We start from the raw sequence: 21,728 nt of genomic DNA, 5'->3' as shown, positions 1-21,728 counted from the left end.
TGGGGCACTTGATGGAAGCAGTTCAGTTTGTTTCCACTTTGCCACCTACTTTGGCAGAGTTTATTCTTGCAAAGCTCTTGTGGGCAGACCAGCGAGTGCTGCCGAGAATGCTTTTTTTACCACTCAGTTGCTAACTGCCCCTCTAATGTGACTGATGTTGGAAACAGAGCATAGAGATTTCTAGATTCCTTCTCCATTTCTTCTGCCAGCATTTGTAAGTTTACCTTCCTGGGCCCCCTGCCCTCTGTCTTATACCTTCTGTTTTGGGGTGTGGCTGGGTTTCTTTGGCCTGTGTGATGGTGCTGAGTGAGGAGCAAGCTCTGTGAACATTTGTGGAAGATGAAAGCGTGGATTTATGGAACAGTGAGGAGTGCAGAGGGAAAGGCCTGGGAAGTGGGGCTGTAGGGGAGGGAGCCTTGCTGTAGAAATGGAAGAAGAGAGGTGGACGGGGGCGGGGGTGGGTGGGTGTCTGGAATGTAGGCACATTGCCCAGAGGGGTCCTGGGAAGAAAGCATTACAGCCCAGATTCTCAGCCAAGTTTTAAACAGCATTCCCGAGCTGATCTTCAAAGAAGCACAGCCTTTGGTTGTGGCGGCAGCTTGCTTTCCTTGTGACGCCCTCACCTGAGGGTATTGCAGACTTGGGGGATGGGGCCAGTGAGCGGCCTACAGTCAGCTAAACATTTGCCAGTAGTGTGTTTTGAATTTTGTTTAACTGAAGCAGAGGCTCTGACCTGTTGGTTGTAAGAGAGGGGAGAGCACATGTGGTTAGTAAGACTTCTGTTCAGCAGACACGTGAGTGCCTGCTGTGTGCAGGACACTGCCAGGTGCTGAGTGAATAAGACAGATGCCTGCCCTGTTCACCGGTGGCTGTACCCTGAGATACAAAGGCTGTTTCGTGGCGGGTGGTGATGGTGGGGATGGGGTGAGCTCCTCTAGGGCCACAGTTCATTTCTGGGGAGCAGCAGGGACACAGCTCAAGTGTGATTTGGATGTGATAGTCATAGTGAGTAGACTGCAGAGAATTCCTAGGTCTCAGCACTGAAAGGCTCCAGGAATGCAAAGTGGTGGGTGATCGTCCCTTGGTCTCTGAGACTCGGTGAGTTCTCTCCGCTGGGTGGTCTGTTCTCAAAGCTCCCTGTGCTTCCTCTATTGCAACAGCCTTCTTACAGAAGTGTAACTGACTGCTGGTTTGTCTGTCTTCCCATCTGGATTGTAAGCCCCTTGAGGGCAGGATTGTGTCGCTCAGAGCTGTAATCGCAGTGACCCGCATAGCACCTGCTGGTATTTGCACCTGGGAAGTCGAGATGCTTCATGGACATTTGTTGGGTGAACAAATGAGTTACTTTTGCTGGGAAGCCATCAGGGCTCTCGACAGTCAACTAGCTTAGACAGGGTCACTTCTCTTGTTTGGAACTTGAATCCGGACTTTCTGGTTAAGAATTTGGAGTGGGTTCTTTCACTTGGCTCCCGCAGGTTCCTGGGACCAGTCAAGGGATGGAATCACAAGCACGTCTGTTTCTTGCAGGTGTTTCCTGGAAAGACAAGGTTGCAGACCTTCGGTTGAAAATGGCCGAGAGGAACGTCGTGTGGTTTGTGGTCACTGCCCTGGATGAGATTGCATGTGAGTGCTCTGGTTTCACTGCGGGGGCATGTCACTCCGTCTCTCCATTGCTTCTCTGGGAGTCTGTGTGTTCCTGCAAGTCAGCTTTCTGAGTGTCAGGGAATAAGCCAAAGACTGTGTCACTAAGTGGGTATATGACATACCAAGTAGGATGGAGGAGGAATCACGGGGAGTGGGGGAGGGGAATGTAGCCTGGCCTGGAGCACTATTACAGCCAGGCTGATGTTAAATCTGTGGTGATGTCCCCCTCTGGCCTGTGATACCTCTGAGGAGGGACATTTCCTCCAAACTTTTTGTGTCCGTCAACATTTGTGTTTCTCTATAGGTGTAAAAGTGGGATCATAGGAGATTTTTTTTCTCTGTACTTTTCCTGTATTTCCCCAAGTTCTTCACAGTGAAGATGTTCTAGAAGTATTTCTACTGCAGAAAACTTCAGGCACTGAAAGTTCTTCACGAAGCCTTTGGACACACTAGCAGTTTCTTCATTTTCAGACCTTAAACTGTCCTCATGCGGTTGTTCAGTGCCTTTTAGAACCTGAAGGAATCTGGTTGAACCTTTCTGTTTTGTCTGCTGTTTTCTGACTGGATTTGACTCAGGGTACCGGAGAAGAGGCACTGCCTTATCTTTTTATTTTCTCACTAGAGAAAAAGAGCCTACTACACAGTGTCGTGTCTCTCCAATACCCAGCCCCCGAACTTTGTCAAGAGTATCAGTGATTTATATCCCTAATTAACTGAACCTCAACATCGGAGAAAATAATATATAGAGATAACTTCTCCCCTTGATTATTAAAAAAAACCACATTTATGTGTGGAAAACGTAGAAAGTGCAGAGAAAGTAGAACAAAAAAATCACCTATAATCTTGTTACACAGAGACTCTGTTAACATTCTGTGCATATATAATTTTGTGGCTTGATTTTTTTCCAGTTTATCAAGATACTCTAAGCATATACAAGCATAATTTTAAGCGAATACTAAATATCCCATTATATGGTTATATCATAATTTACTTAACCATTCCCCTAAGTATGGCTTTTGAGTTATGTCCGGTTTTTTTCATGATCTTATTACAGTGCTGCCATCAAAGTCTTGGTGCATCAAAATCTGTGTCTCAGTTTCCGATTATTTTCTTTCAACTTCTGGTTGGCTTTTAGAGGTGGTATTATGAGTTAGAGGGTGTGTGCATGGTAGGGCTTTCGACCATTTTGCCTTTTATTTACCTGCCAGAAATGTTGCACAGGGTGTATGACGGCACCCATCTTGCCACACCCTCGCGAGCCCCAGGTACCGTCATTTACAGAGTGCTGGTTTGGTCTGATAGGTAAAACATGTCTCATTCCTTTACTTTGAGAAGCCACGATTTAAAAGTAGAAGCAGTACTTTTTATACCAGGGTCTTTTTTGCACTCTGATCCTCAGGAGAGCACGTAGCTGGAAGCCCTGGGACCGGAGTCCTGCTCTCTGCTGGTCGGTCTAGTTTCTCAGACACACAGTGACCTCACCAGCCCCCCTGACACTGGCCGTAGGCAGGTCCTCCACCCTGCCGCGGTTCCGCAGCAGACCCATGGGTGGGCCGCGGGCTCGGGTTTCATTCCTGGGCCGGGAGCCCCGCTGACTCACTGCTTTTGTTCCTCTGCCGGGAAGCCCCGCCCCTGGGGCTCCTTGACCCTCACGCGGAGGGCCTCATTCGGCTCCCTCGTGGGTGGGTCTCAGTTTTTCTGCCCGAGGTCGTTCCCCTCAGAAGAGAGCGGGTGCTGGGTTCCTTCCCTTGGATTTGGGAGCGCCAGAGGTTTTTCTGCAGCGACGCCAGGCCTGGCCGGTCACCACCAGGCAGACCGTTTCGGCTCTTTGTTTGGAGGGCATTTCTGGGGTTTTCTGACTAACAACTCTTCCATTCCCTTCTCGGGACGGGATATGGCAACAGAAAAAATAGCTCTGGTGCCATCACCTGGCGGACATGAGCAATTGCAGCTCAGAGGTGGAACCAAGAGGTAACTTAAGGTTCCTAGCTGCTTTGAGAGATGCCGCCCAGTCCTTCCCTAGGAGGTGGAAGCTACCCCTTAAACTCTGTCAGCAAGTGACAGGAGCTTTTTGTTTCAGGGCTGTTCAATCTCCGAGGATCAGATGTGGAGCACAATCCGGTGTTTTTCTCCTATGCAATCATAGGACTAGAGACCATCATGTGAGTGTTGGCCCCACACCTGCAAGTCCTTCCGCCTCCTGCTGCTCAGAGCCCCAGCCTCCCCCTCCTAGTCCGGGCCCACCGGTCTCGGCCCCACGCGCACTGACGCCTGCTTTTCTCCTGCCCTTTTTCCCTTTCCCGCTTTTCTTCCTTCCCCTTCTTGTCTTCCTTAACAATTGGTATTTATTTATGTCCTGCTTCTCTTTTAATCCTGAAAATGATTTGAAATCTCTGAAAGTCCCTATAGTACTAGGAGATAAAAAAAAAAGGTAGTCGAGGACATTGGAATAAAACCAGAGAGAGTGAGGTTAGTTCACGAAGTTCCTGCTGCAAAGTCTTGTTCAGGTCGCACATTCGATTCCAGGTTTTCTAGTAGCCAGTTCAACAGAGGGGAACATGGGCTTCTTATTACAATCCTGGGTCCACAGTGCAAATAACCCCCCTGAGCTGTCCCTTGTTGAATTGTCAGTTTATCTTTTAAACTGCTGCTTGTGGCCTTCCTGCCATAGCCCTTCTATTTGGATCGTTCTGCATTCAGACAATGTATTTATGGAGTGCCTTTTATGTGCTGGGGTCTCTGTTAGGTGCTGGGGTAAATGAGACACACAGGATCCTGGGTTAGAGTTGGGGAGATGAACATCTCCTCTGGGGATTCAGGCACACAGTGGGCACTAGCTAGCTCGTCAGTGGGGTGGGTATGGATGACATAGGAGTGGCCTGACCTAGACTTGGGGGTCAGAGAGACTCTTAGGGAAAGTAATGCTGAAGCAGAGATGAAGGGTACATATGAGTTAGCTTGGTGAATAGGGGGCAAGGAGGAGAAGGAATGGTGATCTAAGCAGAAGGAACAGCATTTTCAAGGCTCTGGGCAGGAGAGAGCACAGGGCATGTGGAGGACCTGGAATGGTTCAGGGTGGTTGGGACATAGAGTGTGAGGCCAGCAAGTGAACAGGAGCCACATTAAGGAAGGCCTAGTGAGCCAGGTTCAGGAGCCCAGTCTCATCCTGAGGATGCTGTGGAGCTATTGAATGAGTTTTTCACAGGGAACTACATGGTTAGGCTTATAAGTCATAAAGAATATTATGATGGAAAAATAGGGCAGATAGGGAAGCCTGGAGGCAGGGAGACCAGTGAGGAGGCTGTGGCACCAATCCAGGCGAGAGGTGATGGTGACCTGAACCTGGGTGGTGGCTGGGCCAGGCTACAGTGGAAACTGGAGAGATTTGAGGGAGATTTGGTCTATAGGTTCAAAGACCTCAATGAAGGAGGGAAGGCGGGGCATCAAGGAGGACACTGCCAAGGTCCTGGCTTGGGGAACTGGGTGGAAGGTGACAACCTACACATGGATGGGGGCAGGATTTGGGAAAGGAACGGAGGGAGGAGGAACTGCTTGGTTTGGATTGTCAGAAGACAGAGCCTGTGGCTTGTGTGTGGGTCTGTGTCCTCGTCCTCTCCTGTGCCTGCCTTTCTGTCACCTCACCTCTGGCCCCTCTGCAGGCTCTTCATTGACGGTGACCGCATAGATACCCCCAGTGTGAAGGAGCACCTGCTTCTTGACTTGGGCCTGGAAGCCGAATACAAAATCCAGGTGCTTCCCTACAAGTTCATCCTGAGCGAGCTCAAGGTCCTGTGTGCCAGCCTCTCCCCGAGGGAGAAGGTGTGGGTCAGCGACAAGGCCAGCTATGCTGTGAGCGAGGCCATCCCCAAGGTTGGTAGCCTCGGGGGCCCATCTAAACCTGCCGCTCCAGCTCCCAGGCTTCCCTCAACCCCCCACCCCCAAGTCCTGGCATCATGCAGCTTGTCTTTGAAGCAGAGGCTGTCAGGTCAGAGGCGTCACCCCCCCTGGATGAATGTGAGGCTCTTAGAACCCACTGAGCCCTGTGTTTCCCAAAATGTGGCATGAGAGGTAACTTTAGGTGCTACACACTCATACTTAGGATTATTTAAATTTATCTGTTTTAAAAGTGTTTTAAGATACAGGGAACAAACTAGTGGTTACCAGTAGGGAGAGGCAAGGTGGGGGGAGGGGAGTAAGAGGTACCAACTACTGTGTATAAAATAAACGAGCTACGAAGATTGTACAGCACAAGGAGTAGAGCCCATGTTTTATAATAACTTTAAATGGAGTTTAACCTTGAAGAATTGTGAATCACTGTGTATACCTGAAACTTAGATAATGTGTTGTATCAACGACACGTCAATTAAAAAAATCACCTTAGTGTATACTAGAAAAAATGATTGTCATATGAGACCATATATTATAAAAATTATTTCTCAAGAGATAGTTGAGTTGAATAAACTAAGTTAATTCAAAGAGAGTCTGAAGAAAAGGATTAAGTAAATAAGGGTCCAGGAGGTAGGCAGCTGGGGTAAGTCCTGTGCAGGTATGAGAACGTCTGGAATTTGGGAAACACTGCTCTGCACCCACCTCCCCCACCACATTTTATAGTTAAGGAGCCTTGAGGCCCAGGGAGGCTTTAGGAGTTGGGGATTTGTCAAAGGTCAAGTGACAGTGACAGCCCTGGCCTTGACTGAGCCCCTGCTGGGTGGTGTTAAGCAGCTGACACCTGCCCCCTCATTTTAATTAGGGCCTGGGGCAGGAGTCCATGCCCCCTGAGTTACAGCCCTTTTGACTATCCTGCCCTGGGCTGCTGGTGCAATGTCCTCTCTCCTCCACTATGCAGTGAGCCATCCTGGGAGGAGCCCAGGCCTGGCCCTCTACACCTGGCTTGCCATTGCAGCCCTGTCACTGTCACACTGTGTGACACTCATTTCCTCAGAGCTTTACTTCCTCAGGGGTCATGCCAGCCTTCGTCGTCTCATGAGCGGTAGGTGTGTGAGAGAGAATCAGGAGGGTGGAAAGATGGAAAGTCCTTTGAAAAGCTCAGAGCAAGTGCACAGTGGTATGAACAGCCCCCTGCCCTGCCTTCCCAGTAACACAGGCTGGATTCTAACTTGTCCTCAGACTGGAAAGGCTCTTCCAGTCCTTTAAGATCAGACCATTAATAGTGGCTGATCCCTAGGCTGAGGGGGAAGGAGCAGGAGCTCCCCCTCCTCCCTCGTCGGTCATGTGCATCCTGAGACAGTGGGAAAAAGCCTCCTTTGTGTAGCCAGAAAGGGGTTATTTCGGTTAAGCTTTGATCCGTTAGTGAACTCTGACCATGACTGCAGAGGCCTGAAAAGCAGTATCTTGCTGCTTGCTGGCAGCCAGCAGTCTCAAAGAGCTAAGAGGTGGGGGAGCAAAGAGAAATACCTTGTTTGATGTACTTTATCTTTTTGGATGAGCTCAAGCGCCTTTTGTCATGCTCGGAGTCATCAACCAAAAGGGGAAGGTCTTCAGGCCCCATGGGACAGCTGGGTGGGTCCTGAGTGGGAGCTCTTCCAGTGATTTGTCCTAGGTATGGAGTGCTGGGTGGAGAGGTGATTGCCTGGTCTTGGGCAAGCGGAGCCAGGCTCCATTTGCCACACTATTGCCTTCTGCCCCAGGATCACCGCTGCTGTATGCCTTATACCCCTATCTGCATTGCCAAAGCTGTGAAGAATTCTGCCGAATCAGAGGGCATGAGGCGAGCTCACGTGAGTACCGCAGCCTGGGCAGAAGAGGGGATGTGTGGTGGTCAGAAGGCCCAGCTCCCTCCCCTGCTGAGCGGCCTTGAGCCTGGCACACGGTCAGAACCTCTCTGAGCCTTCCAGAGTTAATGAGAAAATGAAATAAAATACTGGATGGGGTCGATCTTTACAAAATATAACATGACACAAAAGCAGATATTGGTGATGATGCAAATGATGAAGACGAAGCCTCTGAAAAGGCCTAGATTTGTGTCTCAAGGGCAACAATGGATCTAGAAAGATTTGGGACCCAGAGATGGCTTTTGACAGTGGCCCGTCTTTCCTGCCCTGGTGGTACAGGAGTGACCCCTCTGAGGGAGCTGCGTGTCCTCTGAGGTGGGCCTCCCTGACTGTCCTGAACAGCTCAACAGCAGAGGAGCCCTTTCCCCCATGGTGGAAGTTGCTGCACACTTGTTCACAGGAAACGCCTGCATGTAAAGCCCTGATTGCTAATGGTTTGTGGTCTTGTATGTGCGACCTTCTCAAGATCATGTTAGGGCTGGACTCTGAATCTGCCCATCTGATTTTCAGTAGTAACTGTAAAAAAATGTCTCCCCTGTCTGCACAGATTAAAGATGCTGTTGCCCTCTGTGAACTCTTTAACTGGCTGGAGAAAGAGGTTGGTTCTTAGTCTTTGTTTAACTCTTGGATATAGATTATTCAGACATTACAAGTGATTTTAACTGTGACTCTGGCTGACCATGAGGTCTAAGATCTTGATCTAATTTTAGAACTCTCGTTTAATAGTTCTTTGTGGCAATTTGGGGTGTGTGTGTGTGTGTGTGTATTTTAAAATTCTTTAATTATAGAAAATAGAAACAAGGGTGAAGAAATTACTTAACAGAATGGATCCTTTTTGGGTTAAGGAATTGTCTTGTAACTAAGTGGAGTTTCATTAAAAGAAAAGATGACTCTCAATGTATTATAGGCAAGCTGATTATATTGAGAAAAAAGATCTTTGTGTAATATAACTGACTCTTGGTCATTAGCTGCTTGCCTTTTCACTCCTTGTAGCTGTCAGGAAGGTGATTTCTTTGTGCTGTTATTAAACAATATCATCTTCCCTTTCGGTATTGTATAAACAACTCTTTAAAAGTAGCTTAAATCAGACAAAGAAAATGTCACCCATATTCCTACCAGTGTAACAATTTTTTCCCCTCTGGCTATTTTTCATCTGTGTATATCATTTTTTCAATGTAAAACATTTTTACATGTCTCTTACTGTGCAGGTATGATTTTGTACTTTGTTTATCTTATTCACTTAGTATCATAGTGTGAGCATTTTCCATGTGCTTTGAGGTCTTGAAAAAATGATACAAATGGAGACTGTTTAGTGGTTAGGATGATTTATTTACCCATTCCTCCTATTTTCAAATATTTAGATTGTTTTTAATTTTTTTGCACCTACTATAAACTTTGTAATAATATCTTTGTATCTATCTTTTTTATTTATCTAAGATCACTTTCTTAGGATGATGTCCTAGATGGGGATGCTTTTGAATTTTTAAATTTAGGTGTATTAAGTGTTGGGAGGTTTCAGGATATAATACTGAGGCAAAATGGTTGAGTGAAAAATTAAATGGATAGAAACCCTTCTACTTTAGATGGCTTTGGTAAGAGCCTTTGGAAGTTCCCTACTTGTTAAAGATGAGACTTAAGCTGTGTCCTATAAATTGGACAGTGGGGACATGGGAATTGAGGAAAAAGTAAGGTTTTAATGCACCCCATGTAATACGTAGGTGACACATGAATTTATCACACCTGATGGTTTATAAGCAACTTCCTTGTAGGTGCCCAAAGGTGGTGTGACGGAGATTTCAGCAGCTGATAAAGCTGAGGAGTTTCGCAGGTGAGCCTCAGTCTGGGAGCCCCATGAGCCTGGGCTCATTTCCTTGGCAGGTTAAATGAAGCTGGGAGGGCCCTGATTCTTGGCACAGTAAAAACCTTTAAGCTGCTCTGCTTTGTGTGTCTTTTTGTTCCAGGCAGCAAGCTGACTTCGTGGACTTGAGCTTCCCAACAATTTCCAGTACGGGACCCAATGGCGCCATCATTCACTACGCGTAAGGCATGCGGAGGAGCACGCTGCCTGGCTTCGCTGCTGCTTCTGCACAGGAGCCTGAGCAGGGGAGAGACATTGTTTACCAGAGGCCCCAGCGCCCACCTCCGTGTGTCTGTTGAGATTGTTCTTATATGGGAAATAAGACTTTTGAGGTCTTATGTTCTCTCACTTGCTCTAAGTCTCCATGCCTCTGCCTTTTGGGAGCTAACTCTTAGGTGCTGGTGTTTGGCACTGACACTCTCCATGATGCAGTCAGACAGGCTGTCCCTCTTTCCAAACTCTGAGGCTGCAGTATCTGTTTTCACAATCTCCGAATCTTAACAATTAGAAGTTTTAGTGTTTTTTTTTCCCCGACAGTGACAGTCTTCTTGAGGCACTAGTGCAAACATCCTATGAGCTCCAGCACCTCCATACCAAAAACACTTTCCCTAAGTTGTGGAACATGCTGTTATGGTTAAGGAGATAATCTGCACCCTCTCTTTCTTCCCCAGCCTTTGGGGATTTTTACCACATGACCTCCAAGAACGCCATGGATGCACAGAGCCGGGCATCCCTGCACTGTGAGACAGGATGGGCACTGATGAATTTAGGACGGCTGGATCTGCCTGTGGAGGTGGAGGGGGAGGGAACTGGGCTTGTTTTGGGCTCCAGCTTCAGCTTCGCCTGGTTTTGTCTTGTGCGGGGCATTTCAAGTTCTTTGCTCCCCATCTGTGACATGCACAATCAGTGAAAGAACACCCGGGCTGTCTCACTGTGCTGTCCTTGAAAACAGGTTCGCCACCCCCTCTTTTAAGTAATTGCTTTTTGGAATTTTTAGTCTTGTGACAAATTTTGAAGCTGTGTGTGTGAGACAGTCACATCTGTGACTGTACAGTCCTCTCACATCAGTGCCTCTGTTCCAGCGTTAAAATACCAAAAGAACTTCAGTTTTTGTCTTATATTTAACTCAGGTGATGAATTTCCTGGCTGGATACTATCCTAGGATTTTGCATATAATTAACACATTAAGTAATTTCAGACCAAGCTGGGAGAATTTTGCTTCTCCTTCAGTGTTTCTTCACTGTGGCTGTTGGAAGCCTGTTGACAGGCAGGGTGCTGAAGCTAGGCCCAAGTCTTGTCTTTTTTCAGTCGTTGGGCTCTCGGGTGCCCACCGGCACCCTTATTGATGAAGAGGGGCTGGTGCCTGGAAATGAAGGAGAACCTCTCTGAGAACCTCTCTCCACTGCAGGGCAGAGACTTGGAATGCTCACGTCCCTTTGAGCTTTTCCCAGTCCAGTGCATCGCCTGGAAAAAGGCTTGGGGAAATCAGATCACTGTAAAAAATACCTCATGTTCACTTGAAGAAAGTGCTCCAGCTTAAGAGCATCGTGATCCACTCCTTTTCCAGCAGCAATCCCTTTAGTTTATCTCCCAAACTGAGACATCACCTCCTGCCCGTCTGGTGGTCTGAGAAGCAAGTGGGGAGGCCCCTGGTGGGGTTAGGACTGGAGGGAAGGGGAAGCTGAGGCAGGGGCCTGGACACCGCCACCCCTACATCCTACCCCCAGAAAGACAAGTGGCTCTAGGCTGCTGTCTTCCCATTTCCCAGCTTGGTCCTATTGCTTCTATTGATTATTATTTTTGTAGTTTCTACAGTTATCTCATGAACACTTATTTTGTTTCAGACACAAGTGGAGATAGATATAAAGAAATAGGTTATTCTTTCTCCTGAGATCTTAATCTAGTTGGAGAGATAGGTTGACTGGGTCTTTGAATAGTAGAAGGTTAATATTAGTTGAAATAATTAACTTGTTGGGTAACTTTATCTTGATATAATTTCAGGCTTACATAAGTTGTAAAAATTGTGCAAGGAACTTTTACATTGCCTCCTCCCGGATTCAGGAAGCATTTATGTTAGTGGGATAACTAAGTTTTAATTACCTTTCTTAGGCCAGTCCCTGAGACAAACAGGACCTTGTCGCTGGATGAGGTGTACCTCATTGACTCAGGTGCTCAGTACAAGTAAGTGAATCAGGGCACCACTGGTATTCTTCATGTCTGTATGAGTTTGCCTATTCTGGACATTTCATGTAAATGGAATTACGTAGCACATGACCTCAGTGTCAGGCTTGTCACTTAGCATAATGTCTTCAGGGTCCATCAATGATAATCACGTGTATCAGTACTTCATTCCTTTTTATTGCTAAATAATATTTCATTGTATGTATATGCTACATTTTGCTTATTTATTCATCAGTTGATGGACATTGAGGTTGTTTCTATGTTTTGGGTGTTATGAATAACGCTGCTATGAACATACATGTACAAGTTTTTGTGTGGACATATGTTTCGAGTTCTTAGTACATGGCACATAGTAGGCACTGCAAAGTGTTAGTTATGATATATGATAAAATCATAGTATTAATTAAATATTATAATCAGTACATTATATTAAAATTACCAAAAGCTAATTAAGTGGAACTTTCTCTTAATAAATGTAAGTTAATGGATTTAATCCTCTCAAAATGTAGTTTGGAGACCTTGCTTGGGCGCTTACATAGGAGCAGAATTGCTGGGTTGTAGGGTAACTCCATGTTGAACCTTTTAAGGAAATGCACACTGTTTTCCAGAGTGTTTTCCATGTTCACCAGTACTGCATGAGCATCTTAATTTCTCTATATCCTCACCTGCCTCATACTTGAGCAAAAGCTTATTTTAAATGTAAACTAATTTGTCCTTTCTCTTGGAAAGGGATGGAACCACAGATGTGACCCGTACCATGCATTTTGGAACTCCTACGGCCTATGAGAAGGTGAGAGCTTCCTCTGACAGTTCTCTTTTGTGAAAAGGGATTATATAAACAAGTAAAAATTATTATATGTGGGACAATAAAATAGCTCATTACTGTGGAGTCAGGCTTATCTGCTTTGTGACATCAATTTAATTAATTATTGGAGAAATTTTAAAAGCATTCTGTCTGCTAAGGTCAGAGCGGCTCAGATTCAGGTTTAAACAGCTTTGGCCTTCTCTTGAGTCAGGAAATCTCTTTGGGGATGGGAGTAGGGTAATGTAATGTATGCTTTTTATAAACTGTCTAGATTTGATTCTGAAAGCTACTCCCCTTCTTTTTTCAAGTTCAGCATTCCTATTCATAGGCTCAACTGTCTAGGAACCCTCTGAAATGACATATACTGCTCAGTTTCTGGTCTGTCTGGCACGGAAAAGAGGAGACAGCTGTAAGGTAGAGAGATATGTACCAGGAGTCTGGAGACTGGGCTTCAGATCTTCTCTGCTGTTTACTGGCTCCATCACCTTGAACACAGCACTTAGATCATCCCTAAAAATGGGGATAGAAGTACCTGCCTCCCAGGCTGACTGTGAAGGTTCTGTGAGCCCATCAGGTTCCTGGATCATAGGCACTGCTCGGCAAATACTGGCTGAATCTCTGAGTGACTCTCTTTTCCCAGGGAGCTCCTTCAGGAAGTTTGTCCAGGGAAGAGGGTTTTATGTGATGCAGCGGGGCAGATTTCAGTGTTGGTCTCTTGCATCATTCATGGGTAGACACCAGTGCCTTAAAAGAGTTTTACTTGGGTCCAGGTACCTTTGTTGTGACTCTTCTTATGCTGTGGAATGAGCTCTAGACCAGACTGAACAGTGTGTTTAGTCCTGACTCTGCACCTTACCAGCAAGCCATTACCCTTCCACACAGCACTTTTCTTGTCCTGCCAGTAGGGAACAACCTGAGTATAGATGGTGGCGAGTAGCACAGAGATTGAGGCAGGACCACCTGGCCCCGAGGCTAGATGCTGCCACTTATGACTGTCTTTCTATAAAGTGAGGACGACAAGGGTGTCCCCATCATGAAGTGTCGGAGTAAATGCGCAGTGCTCATTATCATGCCTGGCACGGAGCAGTAGCTCAGTAGATGTTAGCCAGTGTCATCGGTACTTTTTATTACTTCCCCCCTTGTCTCTCTGAGGCTCAGGTGGCATAGAGTGTGTCACAATGTCCCTTATGAGGGGAAGACTGGTGGGGGCATCTCTTAGACAGTTGTGTTTTACTAAATTTAATTTCATGATTTTCTGGAAAATTGGTACCAAGGCCAAACTTTTTTTCCACTAGACTGTTTCTTTTTCCCCTGGTTTTCTCTGGAGTATTGCTAGAAAACCTTCAGAGGCAAGTTTTTCTGAACTGCCAGAGAACTCTAGGATTAAAGCCTCTGTGCCCATTCTGAACATGCCCCCGGGTTGTCTTTGGCAGGAATGCTTCACATATGTCCTCAAGGGCCACATAGCTGTGAGCGCAGCCATTTTCCCGACTGGAACCAAAGGTAGGTGTTTCCTTCTGTCACGTGGCAGGCTGCTTCTTGTTAGGCAGCAGACGTGTCCCAGTTTGAGTGGAGGAATGTGTCCATCCCTCGCCATGTCAGCCCCCAGCCCACTTCAGGCCCAGCCAGGGCGTGTGGGAGCACTGCACAGACTGAGCTGAGAGGACCTCCCGGGGGCCAGGCATAGGATTGGGCCCAGGGTCAGCCGTGCACCTCTCTTCCGACCACTTGCGGTGTTGGGTGTCCCATGTGGGTGGCTCCCAGGAAAGGGCAGCAGGGCATGAAGGCCTCAGGGTCCCAGTGGAAGTTGGTGCAGCCTCCTGTCTGCCCTTCACTGCTGGGCCGTTACCTCCTTGCAGGATCCTTGTTGGGATTTATTTTACTGGGAACCTGACTTGAGATACGTACCTCTTTGCATGAGGATGGTGGGTGGGGCATTGAATGGGGAGGTGACAAGACCTGGGCCTTGAATCCACTTAGACTGGGCCACACTCATCTCTCTGGGCACCCATTTCCTCGTCTGTCATGCCTGCATGCAGTTTGGTTAGACTCTCATCCTTGTAATTCTGAAACAGTAGGGTCCCAGCGCTGGGAAGGGAATGTCTGTGGCATTTAATCTGGCTACAGGTGACCGTCCCTCACCAGCATCCTCCAACTTCAGACTGAGCTCTGACTGGCTGGGGAGCTGCCCTCCTTAGGAGCTCCAATTGTTAGAAAGTTCTTCTTTGTGCCGAGCTGAAACCTGAACCCTCCAGAACTTTTACCCGCAGGTTTCTGTTTCACCTTCTGGAGCCAAATATAACAAATCTAATCTCTAAAGTGTTTTGCAAATTGAAAAGTACTGTACAGATATCATCAAGTGGTTCTTTATATGTCTTTCAGGCCACCTTCTCGACTCCTTTGCCCGCTCAGCATTGTGGGATTCTGGCCTGGATTACCTGCACGGCACAGGGCATGGTGTCGGGTCTTTTCTGAATGTTCACGAGGGTCCTTGTGGCATCAGCTATAAAACATTCTCCGACGAGCCCTTGGAGGCGGGCATGATTGTCACTGATGGTAGGTGTCCCTTACCTAGCGGGTACATGCATGGATCCCCTGGCTTTTTGAAAGCTCTTTATTGTTCTTATATTTTAATGATTATAAAGTAAATTGGAAATAATTTCCCCCTTCTGATACCTTGAGTTAAACAACAATGACAAACAGCAACCTGTTATGATTATAAAGGTGATAAATATTCACTGTAGAAAAAAAGCAAGGTTATAGAATGGTGTAAAGCAGAAAAGGAACATCATTTGTAACCCAGCCACTCAGAGGAAGTGAGACTTAACACTTTGGTATGTTGTCAGCTTCTGGTCTTTTATCTATGTATGTATCTTTTTTTTACATTGAGATTATACTGGACATGTCTGTGTTCTGCTTTCTTACTTAACATATTGCCATTTCGCATGTCATTACCAAATCTTTGTGAATGTATTTTAATGCCGGCGTCATTATGTTTTATGGATAAGGACCACAGTTTATTTGGCGGATCCCCGGTCATTGTACTTTCTACCCTGCGGCTGTTTCCAGAACTTTGGAGCCTCTCGCTCCCTGCACCTCAAGTGCCTATTCAAAGTGGCCACGTGAGAGGAGGGGGCACCTCTGGGCTCTTGACCCAGGTTGAGTGGGCCCTTCCTCTGTGTCTCCTCCTCCCCTGGGGAAGCACTGTCATCCCAGGAGTGAAAGCTTCTCTGTACACCTCTTCATTGTGGGCTGCTTCTCATTTTGGGATTTGGTTTGTTTTAGAGCCAGGGTATTATGAAGATGGGGCTTTTGGAATTCGCATTGAGAATGTAGTCCTGGTAGTTCCTGTGAAGACCAAGGTGAGTAATTATGTGTTTGTTTGTTTTTAAAATTCCCTTATTCCTTTTTGGGGGGAAGATGAAGACTTGTGTCTTTGGAACCAAGAGTGTGCCATTCTGGGGCCAGAATGGAGCCTTCTTCCCCTGATATCAGGGTCTTTCCTGGAATTGCTTCTCCTCTGCAAAGCCAGAAAGAAAATCCTTAGTGAACTGGGACCCCAAACGAACTCAGGGAGCCCCAGGTAGGCCCCTGCTGGATGTTACCTGGGGCTCTGAGTTTCTTGGAGGCAGCTTCTTGTTGCGACACCTGCTCTGCCTTGGGGGTGCTCATTTAAAGGCCCCTTCCAGACACTGATGCAGCATCTCCAGGGCTGGGACCTGGAGACTAACACCCCAGATGATTTTTATCAGGTAAAGCTGAGGAAGCCTGAGTTATCCCCTGGGTCAGGCCCCTCAGGTGGATGATACACTAGCGTGGTGCCGTCTGGAAGACAGGTGTTTCACACTCTCCCCGTCACATAACCAAGATGTCGCAGGATTCAGGTCCTAGGCTTTACCTAGAAGACCTGTGTGCTCCTCCTCCATGGGTGACTTTGGAAATAGAACAGTTAGAGGGAAATGTCTTCCTAGGCCTGCAAGGAGGTTGACTGCAGGGTCTGCTCTCAGCTTCCACGCTGAAGTCACTGTTCTTGAGTGGCCTCTCCCCTCACTCCCAAAGAGGGCCCTGCCAGGATCAGAGACCTGACATGCTCTGTGTGCCCCGGCCGTTCCAAGCCACGTGCTCTGGACAGACCAGTTATCTGTCACCTGATGGGCAGGCCGCATGGTTGATGTTAAAAAAAAGTGATCTTCTGGGGCTTGTGCCTTAGCAAAGTCTCAAGAACTCAAACCAGAGATGTCCCCGCGTCCAGACATCCCGCGGCCTGCCCTGGCCTCCTCTGTCACAGCAGACGTGAGACTGGCCCTGCGACTGGGAGCCCCTCAGCCCTCTTTGTGTGGCTCTTCCTGATGGCACAGGCTGTGTGGTTGGCACAGTGGAGCAGCTCCTGGTAGGTGGCATCAGCTTTGTCATCGTGCCTCCTGCATCTATTAACTGGTGACCCACCAACCGCTTCTCGATGCCTAGTCACACCTGACCCTGAGGAATGGTCATTTCTGGTGGGAATGACCTCCTGGTGGTTCATTGTGGTGCAGAGGAGTAAAAGCTTCTGTCTTCTTCCTTTTCCCACAGTATAACTTCAATAACCGGGGAAGCCTGACCTTTGAACCTCTAACTTTGGTTCCAATACAGACCAAAATGATAGATGTGGATTCTCTTACAGACAAAGAGGTAACACGGGAGTCTTGGGGGAGGGCAGACATGTGTGTTGTGGGGAGGGTCACCCTCTGTTCTTCCCCCGTTCTCACTCTGAAGTTAGAATCCAGGCCAGCTGAGTCTGAAAACCCTAGGTCTGCACTGGCCTGTGGGGTTTTGCGGGTGGGAATGCTGTGCTAGTGATGTCCAGGAGGGCAGGGGCCGTAGCCTCCCTGAGGCGTGTTTAGCAAACATGGGCCATGTGTCTTCCTACAAAAAGCCAGATGGGTAGTGGGGCCTGTTGGCCATTGCATATGCCAGACTGTTTTCTTCTGTTGCATGAAACATTAAGGAAATGGGAAGCAAACTCTGTTATCATACACCTAGTTTTCACACAGACAGGGAGAGAGGTGGTCACTCGGGCAGTGAAGCCCTTCACGGAGCAGAAGCACAGCGGTGCCCACCTGTCAGTCTCAGAGGGTGACAGGTCTTGAAACCACTTCACATCCTAGTGTGGGTCCCCAGGCTCATGAGGCCAGGCCAGGTGGCAGGCCCAAGAATCTAGAGTAAGGCTTGAGGGACCAGGCAGGTGGTGAAGGTCAGAGCAGAAACAAGGGTCAAAAATGAGGCAGAAATAGTCGGCCCTGGACAGACAAAGTAGTTCCCAAGCCAGGAAGACAGAAGCCAGAAGGACATAAATTCCAGAGCAAGGCAGGTGGTCAGAAGTCCAGCAAAAAGCAAATGGCTGGCGGGAGCCGAAGGCAGGACAAGCCTGGGGGGTTACTCCAGGAATAAGAGGTTTTTGTTACAGGAGGCAGACATCCCGGGCACCTTCTAGTGCCTCTTGAGGCAGAAATGGATCCTCGCTGGAGCTTAGTAGAGGAAGTTGCCTCTGAGCGCTGAGGAGCTCCCTTCTACGGGACATGGAATGGGGTTCTCCCAGCCAGGGCTCGCTCCCCCTTCTGCCTCATCCAGCTCACAGAGGGCTGACAGAGGAAGGCCCCACCCTTGGGCACCTCTCCTTCACCCCCAAGGCACTCGTTTCAGCCAGACTTTCCACTCACAGGACCAACCAGGCCCTGCTGATGCTGGTTTATTCAGTTTGTTGGGTACAGAACAGGAAACAGCCCGTCAGCAGCACAGTGTCAGCTGTGTCTCTTCAGCAGGAAGAGTCTCTCCTCTAGTCCCCACAGGGGTGGCTTAGGTGAGAGGGTGAGCACATGGCAGTGGGCGAGCCACCCTGCTTAAAACCCTGTGCCCCAAGGAACCAGTCTCTTCTGATGGCCCTCAGGCACAGCTTCCCGGGTCTTAGCAGGGGACTCTCCAGTAACGAGTCACTTTGCACTCTTAGGAGCCCAGGGCTGTGGCTTCTGCCACGTAATTCTAGGTCCCTGCTGTCCACACGGAATGTGCCCGTCAGGAGGCATTTCTCGCACATGACATTCCACTTTATCCAGGGACGTAGTGCGTGAGGAAGGGTACGCGAGGCCATTTTCCCTTGAGGGAGTTTTGTTACCCTGTGACTCAGTCCACCCCGTGACATTGGATGAAGACCAGTGGACTCTGTCTGGTCCAGTGTTCACTGCTGTACCATACATACCCAACTCACTGAACTAATCTTTTAGCCAATTAGTTTTTTATAGGACAGATAATATTTTCTTAGGTTGGGATCATTAGCAAGTTTTCATGAATAACAAGTAGTGGACAGTATTTAATATACCAAGCAGAGCATATTTATTATCTCTTTTGGCAAAAGGGTTCTTTTCCCATATTCCACTCAGTAAACCTGGGGCTTCCTTCTGTCCTGAGGCATAGTAATACCCCACAACAAGATTCTGTCCATTGGGCTTTTAAAATACCACTCATTGCCCTGTACCATTTCTCAGGCTGTCTTAGTAGAAACTTCAGGGAGTTTTGGGGTTGGGTCTACACTCCCATCAATCTGCCACCAGGTGGCGGCAGAGGAGCTTGGTTGGACATGAACATGGGCCCTACAGACTGCCGGGGTCTTTGGGCTGTTGCTCAGGCCTGCTGAGGTTGCCCCGACATCCCTTCTCCCCTCCCCGCAACCACAAGGGTCTTGAGAGTTTGTCTGTGGCCCCAGGGTTGCTCCTGGCTCCTTCACTGTTGAGCTGCTTTGGACCTCAGGCTGCCTTACAGCCCTGCCTGACCGTGCTGCTGACATGTAGCCGTTCACTTGCTTTTGATACCACCCTGCCCGTTCCCCAGCCCTCCCAGCAGGGGCTGGTATGCTCTTCTCAGCAGAGATTGGAGTCCTGGTTGGGTCAAATCCATTGGCAACACCACCCCACCTGTCTGATGTGAAGGGGTTGGGCCCATTTCATGGACAGCGGAGAGAGTGGGCTGTTGTCCTCTTGGTAGAACTTGCGTCCCTCCAGCCTTCGTCCTCCCCTCCTTGTCACAGGGAGGTTTCACCTTCTACACGTGCAGAACTTTTGCCATCAGGTCCAGCTTACTCCCAGTCCCACCCTGTAGAACCTCCGTCCTTGACCAGCAGAGGTTTTGGGTGCATCTAGACAGCCCCACTCGCAGGACCCTCATGGGCTTGCCTGATTCTGGTCTCTGCAGCTCTGCAGGCGGTTGCAGGATAGAAGACTCAGTGCGTTGGGAGGACAGCCTCAGGCATGTCTTCACAGCAGTTGAGGCAAGCAGGGTGGGTGTAGGAGCTCCGAGAACCCAGCCCCATGACTCTTGTCAGGGCTTCTAGGGATGCTGCTGAGGGGACACCTGCCTACAGTTGTCTCTGCATTCAGGGGAGCCCACAGCCATGGCTTGTCGTTGCGTGCCTGTGATTTCCTCACAGTCACTGCCGTCCACGCACAGTAGACTGTGCTGGGAGCATTTTCACCAGAAGCCACGTGGCCTCATCCTATGTGTTTCCAGGGAGGTAGAACACAAGGAAGTCACTTGTCCACGAGCAGGGAGAGAGGGTTTTGTGCTCCTTTACTCTCATCCTGTGATCTCAGCACGGGGGCTGCCGCTTGCTGTTTGCTGCGTGGCCTTCGGTAAAGGTGTGATGCTGAGCCCCGCGTCTGACTTTCTTCCCTCTGCAGCGCGACTGGCTCAACAATTACCACCTGACCTGCAGGGACGTGATCGGGAAGGAACTGCAAAGACAGGGTCGCCAGGAAGCTCTCGAGTGGCTCATCAGAGAGACACAGCCTATCTCCAAGCAGCATTAACACTGCCCTGGCTTTTAGGAAAACAACACTCTGGGGAAAGGAAGAAGCCCGGCAGACCCCTGACATCCCCCCTCTTCTCCTACCTTTCCTCCCCTCTTACTTTTAGACTCTGGACTGAAACTCTTCTCATCCTCTTTGATATTTTCTTGCAAACACTCAATCTTCTATGATTTTTTTTAAATTGTTGAGAATGAGCCAAGAATAAATTGCATCCCCAGGAGGAGGGGCCCCACAAAGCCGAACGCTCTACCAGGGAGACGCCCCGAGCAGCGCAGCGAGTCCCTGGCCTGCGATGGCGAAGCAGGGAGTGCTCGGCGACAGTCACGTTCCAGGTGCTAGTCCATCATCCACGGTCACCCTCACGCACACGAGACTGTACTTACGATCAGTGAATAAAATGTCACAACCTGCTTGGTCTCCGCTGTCTGTTTCCTCCAGGCACTGCCCACCCAGAGTGTGGGGCGAGCGCATCTCCAGGGCACGTTTTCTGGGGGGAAGGAGCCCTCTGGGCAGAGATCCCCAGCCTCCCTGCATATTTGCTGGCTTAATTCTAAGCCTCTTTTTCTTTTCTCTAGAAGAAAGAATACAAAGAAATACATCAGTAATATATAGAATGAGAATGTGTGCACGAATATCAGGCCATTCTATACCTATGCAATTTGCTTTTTTTTTTTTAATGAGGTACTGGGGAATAGAACCCAGGACCTTGTACATACTAATAAGCACACGCTTTACCCGTGAGGTATACCCTTCCCCTGCAATGTGCTTTTTTAACTTGGCAGCATAGCCAAGTCATTTTTCCATATTGATACGTATAGATCTAATTATTTTTAATGACTGTAGACTATTCTATTGAATGGTAGTGTTCTTTTAAAAACCAGTCTCATTAAATCTTAAACCCCATCTTTGATTTGGATGGCTGTGAAAGATGAATAAGCAGCAGCATACTTTGGCTTCTCACCAGAGGGTGCTTGGCAGAGTTTAATGCCTGTTGCTTTCTCCAGCTGCAGTGAACTCATCTGTAGTTACCATTCAGAACCAGGGAGGCAGCAAAGGAAATTTTACACATAGGGAGCCCAAATGGACAGAATACCTAAAAACAGATCTGTCAGCATTTCCATCACCCTTCCTGCCTTCTTTTCTCTCAAGGATCATTGATTCCAACGTGCTGTGTGGGAGGAAGCAAGACAGACAGCTCCTCAGGTTATATTTGTAACCAGGCCAGGAAAAAGCAGAAGTGGGGCCTCACAGTAGCAGGGTGTGTTTGATCCACCGAAGATCAATTCTTGAATGCTTTTGGTTCACCCTTGCTCATGTTTCTAATATGGTTCATAAGATCAGACTTAAGAGACGTTTCTCCTCCAGTGATAGAACTTATTAATCGTGTTTCTCATCCATCATGTCTCTGAAGTCAGGGGCCCTCCCCTTTAGGACATCCTGAAACTTTCCCTCTCTCATGAGATGGGAGCTGTGAATTGCAGTTGGTTTGAGTTTAAACAGACTGTAACTCAAGTCTGACGGCAGCTCCGCCGTTTGTTCACTAGGCTGTTAAGCCTGTCACTTCCCAAGGCAGCCTCAGAACAAAGTTTGATTTAATTGGCTCAAACCCA

At 48.2% G+C, this 21,728-nt stretch overlaps 1 protein-coding gene across 4 annotated transcripts in view; it reads left to right on the top strand.

The window, feature by feature from the left end:
• The window catches only part of XPNPEP1 (X-prolyl aminopeptidase 1), a 51,361-nt gene extending 30,833 nt beyond the window's left edge, over window positions 1-20,528 (top strand). For all 4 annotated transcript variants that reach the window (XM_072971855.1, XM_006200219.4, XM_072971854.1 and 1 more), the window contains 14 exons: window positions 1,528-1,623; window positions 3,725-3,806; window positions 5,304-5,514; window positions 7,293-7,382; window positions 7,984-8,034; window positions 9,206-9,264; window positions 9,398-9,475; window positions 11,404-11,475; window positions 12,205-12,265; window positions 13,714-13,783; window positions 14,663-14,836; window positions 15,566-15,642; window positions 16,853-16,951; window positions 19,990-20,528. In XM_072971855.1, the coding sequence (XP_072827956.1) occupies window positions 1,528-1,623; window positions 3,725-3,806; window positions 5,304-5,514; window positions 7,293-7,382; window positions 7,984-8,034; window positions 9,206-9,264; window positions 9,398-9,475; window positions 11,404-11,475; window positions 12,205-12,265; window positions 13,714-13,783; window positions 14,663-14,836; window positions 15,566-15,642; window positions 16,853-16,951; window positions 19,990-20,118 (1,349 nt within the window). In that variant the 3' untranslated portion in view covers window positions 20,119-20,528. The remainder of the gene's footprint in view (window positions 1-1,527; window positions 1,624-3,724; window positions 3,807-5,303; window positions 5,515-7,292; window positions 7,383-7,983; window positions 8,035-9,205; window positions 9,265-9,397; window positions 9,476-11,403; window positions 11,476-12,204; window positions 12,266-13,713; window positions 13,784-14,662; window positions 14,837-15,565; window positions 15,643-16,852; window positions 16,952-19,989) is intronic.
• The last annotated feature ends 1,200 nt before the right edge of the window (window positions 20,529-21,728 follow it).

The sequence above is a fragment of the Vicugna pacos genome, chromosome 11, assembly GCF_048564905.1.
Source record: "Vicugna pacos chromosome 11, VicPac4, whole genome shotgun sequence".
In the NCBI taxonomy this organism is placed as follows: domain Eukaryota; kingdom Metazoa; phylum Chordata; class Mammalia; order Artiodactyla; family Camelidae; genus Vicugna; species Vicugna pacos.
Note: the sequence above shows the minus strand (reverse complement) of the source record. Positions and strands in the feature narration are given on the sequence as shown.